The 14,041-nt window shown below is 40.7% G+C and overlaps 2 protein-coding genes and 1 pseudogene across 4 annotated transcripts in view; 2 read left to right on the forward strand and 1 right to left on the reverse strand.

The window, feature by feature from the left end:
• Window positions 1–1,757, forward strand: part of LOC146480359 (uncharacterized) — a 40,498-nt gene extending 38,741 nt beyond the window's left edge. For all 3 annotated transcript variants that reach the window (XM_085109528.1, XM_085109526.1, XM_085109527.1), the window contains one exon: window positions 330–1,757. In XM_085109528.1, the coding sequence (XP_084965654.1) occupies window positions 330–1,546 (1,217 nt within the window). In that variant the 3' untranslated portion in view covers window positions 1,547–1,757. The remainder of the gene's footprint in view (window positions 1–329) is intronic.
• A 2,579-nt stretch (window positions 1,758–4,336) lies between these two features.
• On the forward strand, window positions 4,337–8,741 carry LOC146480368 (uncharacterized). The gene is made up of 3 exons (XM_085109376.1): window positions 4,337–4,955; window positions 5,909–6,387; window positions 8,007–8,741. Exons 1-3 carry the CDS (start codon window positions 4,337–4,339, stop codon window positions 8,739–8,741), a joined length of 1,833 nt encoding a protein of 610 aa, XP_084965502.1.
• Window positions 8,742–9,446: 705 nt separating this feature from the next.
• LOC146480369 (uncharacterized) lies at window positions 9,447–11,202 on the reverse strand (annotated as a pseudogene).
• Window positions 11,203–14,041: the final 2,839 nt, after the last annotated feature.

Raw genomic sequence — 14,041 nt, forward strand, 5'->3', positions numbered from 1 at the left:
AATTGCCGCGCTAAATTGTAGAATACTACTGTCGACACTTCACCCTGTTAGTAGAGCCTTTCCTACACTCCACATGTCAAGGTGGCCTCAAAATGAGCTTTCCTCCTAGAACTGTCAATAGGACATATGTTTTCAAACAAAGCTTTTAAACCAGTTAGAGTGAGGCAATATTTAAAATTAAAAATGCCTTATTGCTGTTGTAGTTTACAATGTTCAAGAAAGTTGGCTAAGAGTATGAAGAGTTTCTATAGCCGACGTAAGTCCAAAATTGCTTGTAGCTGTGATGATGAAATTTTACATCTTCTGTATCCGTGTTCCAATTTTTGTAGGAGGAGATGACGTGGCTGGTACAGTGGTTCGTGTTTGGTACTCAGTGTGCATTTCAGAAGGGGACTTTGCCTTCCTGACGTCAGCACTTCAAGACCTCGTGACAACTACTGAACTGTGCACTCTCACAGGAGGTGTGATGGAGGTTTCTGCTGACCAGCTGAGCCAGCTTAAGAGTGTTTGGACCACGTGGCTTCGCTTGTCACGACGCAATGGGAAATGGGTTGAGGAACTAAGACACAAAATGAACTCCTCTGATTTAGAAAGAAAAGATGGCGTAAGCCATTACATGCATGCTATTCCTAAAGAACACAGGATGTCTACCCAACACTTTTTTGACACGGGCATTTTTCATTCGTCAACAAATGACAGAGAGCTAACGCGACAAAACTTTACTCACACTGGTCAAGGAGTTCTTCGTTCCACAGCAAGCCCTGACTTTCACTACAGCATACCACCCGCTGTGCTTCCATTTACTGGGTGGGATTACAAAGCAATCCAGAAAACCGGCTGTTACGCTGCCTCCCTACCAAAGATGTACACCATCTACTTGACACAGATTCTTCAAAAGTGCCTTGAAAAACTTAGGAGTGACCAGGTGAAGTTCCATTTTATTTTATGTGACGTCCTGGATATTGAAGCTTTCCTGCCTACCGATCTCAGATATGACCGCATCACAACTTCTAACTTGTGGGACTACTGTCCACTCACCATCTTACTGACAAAATTCAAAGGCTTCCTGAACGAATCCAATCCTCACGCACTCTTGCTTACTGAGACCACCAGCTGGTCCCAAAGATTTATGCCAGAAATCGTTCACCTGTTGCCGTATCTTTCTGACATAGATGATTTGTGTAACAGAGCTTTGAAAGACACGGGAAACTGTGAACTCACGAATTTATCCGGGCTGTCCACCGTGGTGGAATACATCAACTTTACAGGTCAATTTAACATGTTTCTACGTGCATCGTTGTTAGCTTCCTGCACAGACAAAGAGCTCGCTTCGTCCAGAAGGAAGAAGAGAATCCCGTCTGTGAAATCACTTGTATCTTCACTGGGACTTCATCTTCGGGACTTCATTAGAAACGAGAACACAGTCCTTCCGTTTAGATGGGCGCTAAATTGTCGTCGGGCTGTAATGTTGGGTGGATACGAGAGAGCGCTGGAATGGAAACTTGTGCGCGCTGACTCAGCAGCGGAAGAAGCTACAAGCGAATAAATTTCAAATGAACCTCGAGTTGAACTTTCCTTGTATAATCTCTGAACCTTCAACCAGATTTTTTTTTTTTTTTTTTTTAATTTGTTTCCGCAAAACGATAAGACATTAAAAATAATTTCTTTTCGTATCCGAGGTCGCAAATGAGCCTGTCCTGCATGGTTTTACTGTGAATAGACGCCTTGATGATCACAATTAGGTAATCAAAACTTGCTGTAACGCCTTGCATTTTGGTGCTTGGTCCGGGAGAGGGGACTTTGAAGACAACAACAACAACAACAACAACAATAACAACGGCAACATAACTTACATGGTTATTCGCATCAAAATCCATCTCCTAGAAACATAATCAGACTGCATGATACAATTCAATTTTTTAAATTGAAAAAACTGAAAGACCCTGACAGAATTCGACGGCTTATGCCAATCATTAAGCTCTTTTTTTTGCAATTATTTTTGACAGATTTGCATACACAAATCAGCTATCGTGTATGTTGTTTAGACTTATTCCGTTAAGTCTCTCCTGCTTTTCTGGTCTGAAATTTTCTCTTATGATCAATGTTTCAACGCTCTTTCTATTTCTTGTAGTTATATAGCACTCGTTCCTTTTTGAAATTATAACACTGAAGGCTATGTCACCTCGATACAAAATCTTCTTACTTCGGAAGTTTTCATACAGTCTCAAAATCGTGCCGTTGTTCGACATTATTGGTCTGAAACTTGGTATTTTATGATCAGATTCACGAAGCCTTCCTAAATAGGCCATTTGCGAGTTGCTGTGAACCTCACTATGAAAGCGAGGCTAAGTGCAAATTTTCATAACAAAAACTTTGCACTAAGCTTCGCTTTCATAAGAAGGTTCAAAGGGGCTCGGAAACGTTCTATTAAGATCTATCTTTAGTATTGTTTATGAAAAATAGTTTATTGGTATTCTAACAATAGGATATAGTTAAAAGCAGTGTTTAAAAGTAAAAATAAAATTGTTTCTAAGATACGTGTTAAGCATCCCCTTTGGGAAATCGTGAAAAAAAAGCTTACGGCAAATTAATCCGAATTAAAGCGAAATGAAGAACAAATTACCTTTTTGAGCAATATCCAGTTTTATTTACTCGTGTTGGTGTTTGGATTGCTTTTTTTTTTTTTTTTTTTACTTTATATTGGATTTTAATGTAAGGAATGTATAAAAAAATATATATATTCCAGCAAGTTCAGTCATTTATTCCCCATTCATCTCGTTTTTCATAGTTTAGCTATGTAGTTTTCTTTTGTTATACTTATTGTACTCGTGTTAGCCCTGTAAATTAGTCCGTCTGTGCCTTGTGTTTATGCGGATTAGTTGATCCGACGTAAGCTCTCTCGATGAGCACTTAGTTGTTCTTAGAGCAAATGTCGCGTTCAAATGTTGTTAAAATAAATAAAAAAGAATATAAACGTTATAATTAAAAGAAAGACAACTTCAGTTTCAATTTGTCAGCATATTTTTGTCATGGAAAATATATATTTGTCGACTTGGAGCAAACCATTTCAATAAAACATTTTTACTAAAAAACTATCTCGGTCTCTTGGATTAAATTTGCGTACAAAATTGGTGCGTCAGAAAGCCTTTTTTTGTAGTAAGTTTAGTCCGATGGACAAGAATCAGAATTTCATTGAATGGCCGCTTTTCACAAGAATTTCATCCGCAGTCTCAAAATTTAGAGAGACATTTCATGACTGTCAATAAGACAAAGAGTTGTACAACAAAAGCATTTTTCTACTCTGGTGTACTAATGGCGCATCTTAACGGCTGATGATAATTCGCATAGTCAGTTAGTGGGGCGGTGTGAGGCAGCGTTACAGTGTTCACAGTACCGTAGTTCTGTTGTTCCAGTGAAGTGCGATTAGGATGCAGCAGCGCATTCATGGGCTCTGAATAAGAAACGCAAGGGGTTGAGGGAGATGCTGGTTTTATTTTCGCGTTTGGGCTTTGAGTATTTCGCTGCTCCCGTTCTATAATTATCTCGCAAGTAGCCAGTGACTTCCCCCGCGGGGAGGTCGGGCATACTCACGGGTTTTAACTCTTCACCAAGCTATTGGATCTGTTCAGTTCTAGCTTACAGAATGTGGTAGCAGAACACAAGTTGCACACTGCCGCATTTTTATGTTCTTACCGTTTTTGAAGTCATCTGTGCTGTACGTTTAACAAATAAATTAAGTGAGAAGTATTTAAAAAATTAGACAAATTGGGGGTGGAGGGGGGGGGGGGGCAATCGTGGCCTATCAGTACCTTGTCAGGGTGTTCCCTTTTAAGGTTTATTTTATTTCATAAGAATTCAACCGAATCTCTCTTTTAAAACCAAAGAAAATTTTTAAAATTACCCGACCAGATTTCGAACAGTTTACATTATTTTTAGAAAGTAAAATCGGTCCACCTCCCTTCCCCTCCCCTCCCCTACCCTCCCAGCCATTCGTGCTAAAAATAACCAAACTGTGTCAAATTCTCGGAAACAAAGTTTTCCTGTATGCGAAAACATAAATTAACATTTAATTGTCCAACTTAGTGTAACTCTGAATATCAATAGTTTGAAGCTTTCGGAAGCTTGACCAAAATGCTCCAAAAAAAAAAAAAAAAAAAGATCTGTTGCCTTTCCCTTCACTTCCCGAAAAGAAAAGATCACAAGGCTCCCCCACCCTCCCGGGAACAAATTCTCGGAAACCGATTTTTATTTCTAAGTAAGTATTAAATTATTCATCATTATGCACTTTACACGTTATAACGAAACAGAACATATCTTGGTTAAAGTTTGATCACTGATGCTCAAGAAAGACCAGTGTTGGCGCTGTGATACTATATGTTCAGCGACGACTGCAAAGATCTACTGCGGCAGATGTGAAGTGGCATATTACTGTAGCAAAAAGTGTAAGAGTAGCGATGAGTTTCGACATCAAGTGGATTGCCAGACGGCTTCGTTGAAGAGGAAATGTTCTGGATGCGGAAAGGAGAAGACTGGGCTGAAACCGTGTGGAAGCTGTCGTCAAGCTTGGTACTGCGATAAAGAATGCCAGAAGAAATCCTGGCCGACACATAAAGCACACTGCCAACAGGTGACAAAGGAGATCAGTGAACTTGCTCATCGGATGAAATTTAGATTTGACGTCGACGAGTTCATGCACTTTTATGGCATAGGAGATGCTTTATATTACTGGGGTAACATTCCTGCGACAGATCTCATCAACCTTCCTCTGAACGAAGGCTGTGACTATTCCAAACCTTTGTCGATTCTCGCTTGTGGCGTTGGAGACCCAAGGAATGTGGTGTTGTCCTTGGCTCAGCTTCCAGAATCTTATCAAGAACAGGTCACCTTTGTCTTAAACGACATTTGCGCCTGTACACTGGCGAGGACAGTTCTTATTCTGTACATGCTTTTCAAAGGTAATCCCTTCTTTACTATTATCCTATCATGTTTAAAACGACAACGCAACGATGTTGTTCTTTTGGCAATATCCAGTTAATATTGCTTATACGTGAGTGTTCTGAGGGGCTCAGTTTCCTATCTTAATAATTCTAACGGCTTAAATGCACAGCTATGGAAGTATGTTAACGACACAGCAACTTCTGAGGTTGTCGCCAAATTAAAGGCAAAGAAAGCAAGGCAGAACTTCAAGTAGCTCAGTGGTCCTCTGACAATAGAGTAAAAGTAAATAGTGGCAACTGTAAAGAACTTAGAATCTCATTTGGCAAGAGTCAATCTTGAGCTTGAACCTATATTGTACTAGAAAGAACCTAGATTGTGCCTGAAGATCGAGCAAAACTGCTAGATGTAATGATGTCAAATAACCTACCATGGAACGGTCATGTTAGTGGAGTAGTTAAGAAAGCATCTAAGCGTTTGTATTTTTTTTACAGCTGAAAAGGGCAAATCTACCTTGCCAGGACCTGGTGCCGTTTTATACCACATGTATTAGATCTATCGTAACTTGAATGGGCAATACCCTTTTTTTTCACTATACTGTGTTTATGTATTTGAAGTGTGAATTGAAAGGCGTCCAGAAAAAAGCATTTGGAAATTATCTGTACGCTACCACGCGCTCTCATCATCCTGTTACACTTTTGTTTAATCTCCTATGAGATGTTTTGACGTGCAGTATGTCTGAACACTTGTAGTCTTGTTTGTATTTTGACTGGGCCCGGGAGGTCGTCAGGCCTGAAATACAAAAAACTCATTAAAATATATCTACGTTAACTACACGTTATTGAAACATTTTTATAAAAATCTATAGTCACATTTATAAGATCGGCCACTGTTGTTGTGTGCCTTGACCCTGGAGTAAGTTTCTTCCTCCAGCAATCGAAACCGAAATTAATGAGTAAATCCATATTCACAGGAGGAAAAGAAGTCGCAAGTTCAGTGACGCAGATTTGGTATTCCTTATGGCTCAGTGAAGAAGACTATCAGTTCGTTACCCGCACGTTACGAGAGCTGATTCAGGCATCCAGCCTTGAAGAACCGACAGGGGGCACCATGAGGGTGACGCAAGTCCAGTTAAAGAGAATGGCTGAGGTTTGGAGCACCTGGCTTAAAATCAGTTCCCGCGGAGGAGACTGGATTACTCAGGCTCGATGCAGACGCCTTCAGAATGTTGAAGTTCGAGAGCGAACGGAGGTATACTCGGAAGAATTCCCCAAGGAGCACAAAAAATCCGCGTCCGAGTGGTTTGTGAACGGCATTCTGTCACCAAAGGAATCTCGAAAAGTGCTTCCTCGAGAGAATTTTACCCTGACTGGGTCTGACTTTTCATATAGTTGTAATAAGGGCGATTTCACGTACAAACTTCGCCCAGAATTCTGTTGTCTTTGGCGACATGTACTTGCAGTGCCCTGTTTATCAACGGGCGGCATAATAATTTGCGTATGTGGAACTACTCGGCTGTAATTGGTCAACAGGTCTCGTTTTGGGAATACGTAAGTCCCTTTGCACATTTCAGCTGCTGTCAATCAAACGGTTGAATGCGCTTAGTAAATCCCAAGGTGGGATGAAGTAACAACAGCGCTCTAATTAAAGGCGCGCCGGACTCTTTTAAAAAGAATTTTATCAAAAAGTTCGCGTGCAGCGAAATTTTTATTTAACTCGATGGAAACTGATAGTCAAGCGTCTGACTTCTAAAACCATAAGAACGCGTGGTTTTACAAACGGCGCTTTAATAAATCAACCTGCGATCAGAGGAAATTTTCCGCGTCGATTTTCGTCTCACTTTTCGTTGGTTTTCGCACAAACCTCGTCGAGAGAATATAAAAGCAAAAAAAAAAAAAAAGAATTATTGACCTGATCATAGTTTCATAGCTAGTGCGATGTGCGAATCAGTTGTTGAGTGTTTAATCAGTTGAGGATGGGCTAGTGCTGGAAACTTTAGTTTCCAAATTCGCCGCGGCAGCTATATTCACGCTGCTCCGCTGGCGCATCGCAGCTCTTAAGAGAGCTCCCGATCAACGCGTTGCATTTCTTTCACGGAACACATTTTCAATATCAGATTTTGAACTTTTCTCGAGCGTTTCTGCGGTACACTTGCAGCGGCAGAAGATGGTGTATGTAAATTAGAGCTCAATGTGCAACAATAAAAAGACTTGCATGCGCGTCGTCAGTGGTTACGCATAAACAAACCTGTCGCTTAAAACAAAGTTTTAAAGCATGTTATCATGGAAAGTTCTTTTAGCGAGTTTAAGAGACAGCGATGCCTTGATTTATTTGAGCTCACTTTGTGACGTGAATACGACTGGCTCGTATTCTTCTGCAAAGTACCTTAAAGTAGGAAACAAAACTCGGAAACATTTAACAGCGATTCAAGATTAAAGTAATCGTGCGGTAGCGTTTCGACTTGAATGCGATGCCACATGCGCTATTGTTCGTGGAGGTGGAGCTTAGAATACATTAGTATACTCGCGGGAGTTTTGAAATAAGTCAGGTGCGTTCTCATGGGATTCACCACAGGCAAAAACTAGAGAGATCAGACTTGTGGTGTCAGAAATTCCGTTAAAGCCAGAACTTCCAACCGTCAAAATCATACGAAAATTTATGTGAAGCTTCGTTAAAAGCTTGACTGCCATAGCCACATGATAAAACAGAAATTGGGGTATTAGTTCAACAGAAATCCAGTGTTAATGTGAATCAAAAGCGACTTCCCATACCCACTGGTGACTAAAATGGCCACATTTCAGATTAAAATAGCCAGAGTTTATAGAAGGACTAAAAAGTCGATAATGGTCAAATATTTTTTATTTATCCCTGTTCTGTATAAGCCATATGAAAAAACTATGAAATGTTGAGTAGTTTGGACAAAAACTCGAAAAACGCAAGCCATATTCGACAATTTCAGATCATTTTCTCTTTTGTTTGACGCCCGCTTAGCTGATTACCTTTTAAATTTACCGCCGGCGGCGTAGTCAAGGTCCCGGATATGTCGTTGCATTCTGGGCGATTGAATTAAGTCACCCGTCACCCCATTCAACGGATGGGACTACAAAGATGTCCGGCAGTGGGGCCACTCCTCATCAATCCTTAAAATGTACAGCGAGTATGTGAGTCACGTGCTCGAGAAATGCGCCTTAAAGTTGGCCACCGGACAAGTCAAGTTCCAATTCCTGCTGTGCAACTGTATGGAGATCCGTCGATTCCTTCTTCCAGACTGGAAATATGACCGAGTAACCACCTCAAATATTGCTGACTATGTTCCTCTGACCAAACTTCTGGACACGTGTGAGCCACTGCTAAACACCAGTAACCCTTTCTCAGTTATCATAACCGAGTTTCACAGCTGGATTAAATACACAAATTTGATGAAAGAAACAGCGCAACGCACTGATCCGCACATGCCACCAGGGGAAAGTTTTCGCAAAAAGGTTCTTGAAGGCACCAAAGATCCCGCCATTTCCAGTTCTAGAGCTCTCGAAAGTTTTGTGGAGTACCACGACCATAGTGCTGAATTCATCCAATTTCTCCGCGCATCTTTGCTGATTTTTGAGATCCCGGATAAACGTAATTGCAGGCGCACATGGAGGTCAGTGGCTGATCATAATGGGCTGATTGCTCGAAATTTCCTTCTCTGTCAAAATCGAGTCTTTCCAGCCAGGTGGATGGTAAATTGTCGCAAAGTTTGCAGATTGAATGGCTTTGTAAGAGCCGTCGAGTGGACTGCATGTCATACCTTAGTAGACTCTTCATGAAAAACTCTAAATACTTCACATAGTGGCTCTTTGAAGCAAAGTAATGTTATCCACGAGGTGCACAAAGTTAAATAGAGACTCTAAAAATAGTCGAATAGTTTTTCAGTAGTGTGAGGTAATAATATTTTTTTTTTGATAATTTGCTATGGATGTACAAGTACCTTATACCAGTGTTCTCCCTTTTTTTCAGCACAGCAGGTAAAAGAGCATTTTAAACCAGCAAAGTAAGCAGGGAATCGCAGCCTTGTTTATTAGGTCTGCTCAGTACATTACATGAAATTGAAATTTGCCCCCTTCTTGTCAACTTCAGCGCCGACCTTATTAAAAAAAACCTTGACAGATACAAGTTTTGCCCTCATTGCTAAGTAGTTTGTGTGAGTATTAAATACAATACAAAAGAATAATGGTTGTCAGAACGTTCCTTGTAATTTTCTTGTTGTTCCTGTCAGCTTGTTGCAGCAGTAGCACTTAAGAGCTAACATGGAAAGCAAAACCGGTTTCTGCTTAGCCTTTTTTTTTCAGACACTTGGTCAACCTCTCAATACATGAATCATCAATACAATAGTAACTTGCTCTAGTTCTAAGCTGAGTCCCCTTATTGAATTGTTCACCAGAAGAACATTTCAAAAAAGAAAAGGAATTATCAAATTCATATCAGAATGTAAATCTAAACTTTCAGCTTCTTTGAAAACGTAAGTAAAATTATTAAAAGTCATCTTCATTGAAGTCTGACTGATAAGCTTCATCTGCACTGTCTGCTTCAATCTCATCTTGACAGACATTCATCTGTAACAAGATCTCATTGATGTTTGCAGGACCACCACCATCCTCATTTGCATTAGCCTCCATGTGAACTTGGGTGAACTCCCTTTCATCTTCTGGGCCAGCTTCTCGGGCAACCCCAGAGTTAACCTCTTCCTCCTCTGGTTCAGCTAAGGGAATTTTATCAACCTTCAGTTTAAAAACAATTGTTGAATTATTAGAATGTGGTAGGCTAGTCCACCAGAAACCAAAACTGGAAGCAACACAGATATAAGGCTCAGTGAGACACCAAGCGGAAACAGTTTTCAGTAAAACGGTTTTGTTTACCTGCAAATCGGCGACTCCCTCAGGCTCAAACTAAGTACCAGTGCTCACGAACACTTTCTTACATGTACTTGCCAAGACATCTCCTGGAGTCCTTTTGTTCCTCTTTTTCTGGCTAAGCCACATCTTAGCAGACTCCCTGATGAGCTGTTCACACTCTTCTGTGCAAACTTCGGGACCATTTATGGCAATGTGAAGGAGGCTTTCCAACATCTTGTTTGAAAGACGCGATCTGAGTCTCGTTTTTATTCTCTTTATGGCACTCACGCCACGTTCAGGCCATGCATTTGTTATTGGCAAGCTTAGTATTGCTTCTGCAAATGAGCTGAGAAGGGGGAAAAGACTGTTCATTTGAAGCAGTTTCTTCAACACAACCTCAGCTTGCGTTTCCCCTGTCAGCTGGGATGTCGAATCTCGCCATGTGGAACTTGAATTACTCAAACTCAGCAACTACCTCTGGCACTTTTTCCGGTGCATAGATCTTTCCAATTTCTTGAATTTCGGCTTTCCCATAGTCTAGAAAAGCTTCTGACTCAGGCAAAGGAAGGAGGTTTTCTTGTTGGAATTTTCAAACAAAGACCACAGCTGTCGAAGATTTGTTTCAACTACTGAAATGTAATTGACAGTGTTATTTGCGCTTGAACACGCAAGAGCCAGTCGGTGGCAAACACACCACAGTTGCTGCATTATTGCTGGGCTTCCATTCTTCAAATGTTCCTCTTGCTTTTTCTTGAGTTTTACGCCAACGCCGTTTTTGTTTCCTGTAAACACAGAAGCACCATCAGACGCCAACCCTGCAAGTGAGGCCCACTGTAGCTTATTGTTGTTTATCTGTTGACTTATTGCATCCACGATGGCAACAGAGTTTGCACTCTTGTGGTGCTCCAGAAGATTTTGAATGGAGAGAAACTTTGTGTGAATCTGTGCATGAGATACGTATTGTACAAAAGTAACCAGTTGTTCCATAACGGCAATGTCACTTACTTCATCGCAAAGCAAGGAAAAGTAACCACCATTCGCAACTGTCTGGACTAACTTGCCTTTGAGGACTTGACCAATTGCCAGGAAGATCTCTTGCCTACATCTTTCCGATCGATGTGTGAAGTACTTCATATCCTGTATCCCATACTGAGTTGGAAAGGCTATTAGTGGCAAAACCTTCATGTTGGGAATTTCTTCTTTGGCAATGAAATAGAATACCGCAAATGCCTGTACAAGCACCTCGTCAGCCACTTCAGCTTTCTTTTCTATTTCCTTTTGTAACCACGATGCCTGCTGCAGAAGTTCTAGCCTTACTGACTGCTTGTGTTCCTCTGACTTATCATGTTCTGATATCGCTACCTCCCTGAAGCGTGTACCGCGTGTGTTAACATATTTCACGACTTTCCCTGTTTTCATATGCTTATTACAAAGACAACAAAACATTCCCTCATCTTCTTTAAGTGCCAACCACCATATACCAGTTTTAGGACAGAATACAGTCATCAATCCATTCATGTTTGAAAACAAGCGACTTTGATGGTAATTGTCTCTTAACTTCAGTGAAAGACAGCGACTTGCAGCCGTTTTTGGCACAGAGCACATGATTGTGCAGTACATAGTGATCTTCAGCACCGCCAAAAGTTTCTTCTAGGATGCGTAGGTGATGTTCCTCTGAAATAACAGATGGTTTAAAGGGAGCATTTCCTGATGCTGGTTCCAAGGGTAGATTTGAACATGTTGTATCTTTGGCTTGTACTTGATTTTCCATCAATGTACGTAGGTGATGTGCTTTCCAAGACGACAGGTGTTTCTTTCTCAAGTTGTTTAGCCACTTGATCGCCAATGTTGTCGTTTCCTGATAAAAACATTTTCTTTTAAAAGACATCCATCTAATACGCATTACAGTCTACTAATTTTACACCTTTGGCATTAGATGTCAAATGAAATTGAACAGCATTTTCATTTACAAGTGTTTTATTCTTTGTCTTAATTCTCTTGCCCTAAAGTCAAAGAAAAATAGACAAAAGCCACTTCCGGGGTATCCTTGTTGTGCTTACATGAAGTGTCACTACAGAATCATCGGTCTTCTCTCGATGCAAACGAAATTCGCTGCATATTCGTTTTCATCCACGTTCTGGAAGGGTTTTATTGTCAAGGATTCTCTCAAAACGTCGTCTGAAGAAGATTTTAAACACTTTTGACCTGAATGTGGAGCATTTCGTGACAAGATGAAGTTTTCGATCACACGTGAATGTTGGTCAATTTAGCAACACCAGTTTTCTAAAGCCGCCGGATAGTTGGGTGGGAAGTTCAAGGAACTGCTTTTCCCGCATTGATTGCAAATCAAACACTTGCAACGTCTAAAGTAAAATTACTTTACCTGTAACTGTTTCCATTCGTGACTTCTTGCCATTGCCAACGGAGAGAAATGAAAACAACGTTCGTTGTCGCTTCATCGTGAAACTGAACGTAAACAACTACCGATGCACGTGCGAAGAAATGACATCTGTCACGATGGAATTGTGGTAGAAAGCCCGCCAAAAATTCGCGGAGTTCGAAAGCCACAGATAGTGCTCCCAAACCATAGCCCGCGCAGTTTATCTTTTAATCTGTTTATTTCTTCTTTTACAAGGATAAAATACCGATTGCGTCGCTGAAACAGCAACATTTTTTTTCTTTTACCTGTTTAATTTTCAAGAATTCCAAGGGATTTTAGGCGGTAACGAGTGGTGCTACAGGCGGTGAATTTTACCGGTTACCGCCTGAAAAGGAGAACACTGTATACTAGAGTTACTCCGCAGCATAAAAAAAGGTAAAGTGATCCATGGAACATCCTGTTTTTTCAAGCATTCTGAGTTAACAGAAGTTTTGTTTTTTTCGCAGTGAATTTTTAAATCCATTGGGAGTTTTGTAGATGAGATTACATGTATTACTGACCTTAGATCAGTGCAGACTAGTTAAACTACATACCATGACGACCATGTGCAATGGAAAATTTGAAGGTCGAAGAGAATGTTACTTACAAGGAGAATGACGAAAAGCGAATTTATCTGTTTACCTTTATATTCCATACTCTTCTGTGTTAAGGTAATCAAGGAATGTTTCCTCACGTTTCTTGCCAAAGTTTGCTACTGGTCGTGTTACTGCTACTGCTACTGCTACTGCTACTGCTACTGCTACTGCTACTGCTACTGCTACTACTGCTACTGCTACTGCTACTGCTGCTGCTGCTGCTGCTGCTACTACTACTGCTACTGCTGCTACTACTACTACTGCTACTATTACTACTGCTACTACCACTACGACTACTACTACTACTACTACTACTACTACTACTACTACTACTACTACTACTACTACTACTACTACTACTACTACTACTACTACTACTGCTGCTGCTGCTGCTACTACTACTACTACTGCTACTGCTGCTACTACTGTTACTGCTACTGCTACTGCTACTACCGCTACTGCTACTGCTACTGCTACTGCTACTGCTGCTGCTGCTGCTGCCGCTGCTGCTACTACTACTACTACTACTGCTGCTGCTGCTGCTGCTGCTACTACTACTGCTACTGCTACTGCTACTGCTACTGCTGCTGCTGCTGCTGCTGCTACTGCTACTACTACTACTACCACTTTTTTCGTTTTTTCCAAAACGAATAAATTAAGTAAGAAATATTAAAAGCTACAAAGAGGGTGAAATTGATGAATTAATAGAAAATTAAGATTTCTTCATTGATGTAACAACGTTCCGCTTACCAGAATTATGGACACGTCTAAGCCACTGCTAAACTCCAGCAACCCTTCTCTTGATCGAGCTTATTCTCCTGAATTTTGATCTTTGGCGAAATATCGTCAAATTTGCCAATTTGCTGTATTCGTCAAATTTGCCACTTTGTTGGTATCCTTGTCTTGAGCTCATCCGCCTGAATTTTGGTCTTTGGCGAAATATCGTCAAATTCGCCATGCCTGGCCTCCATGTGTTTAGCTTATTGTATGCATTTGGCACTTTGACAAAATTTTGCCAAATTTGTCACATTCGCCAAAATCGTCAAATCCACCAACATGGCATGCTTCCCTGTGTTAATTTAGCCCTGCATTTGCATTTATTTGAGAATTTGGTGAAATCTTGCCAAATTCGTCGCCATTATGACTGTGGCAAGATTTCGTCAAAATTGCCAAATTCGCCATTGCCTGCATTGGTGGACATAAATGCATTACCACATCAA

This window comes from Pavona decussata, unplaced genomic scaffold (assembly GCF_977016875.1).
Source record: "Pavona decussata unplaced genomic scaffold, jaPavDecu1.1 SCAFFOLD_53, whole genome shotgun sequence".
Lineage (NCBI taxonomy): Eukaryota > Metazoa > Cnidaria > Anthozoa > Scleractinia > Agariciidae > Pavona > Pavona decussata.

Bases quoted from the DNA above. Each gene is read 5' to 3' on its own strand.
- LOC146480368 (XM_085109376.1), top strand. From the start codon at position 4,337: ATGCTCAAGAAAGACCAGTGTTGGCGCTGTGATACTATATGTTCAGCG. The intron at 4,956-5,908 runs GTAATCCCTTCT...CCATATTCACAG, and splicing joins TCTGTACATGCTTTTCAAAG to GAGGAAAAGAAGTCGCAAGT. The intron at 6,388-8,006 runs GTACTTGCAGTG...GATTGAATTAAG, and splicing joins TCTGTTGTCTTTGGCGACAT to TCACCCGTCACCCCATTCAA.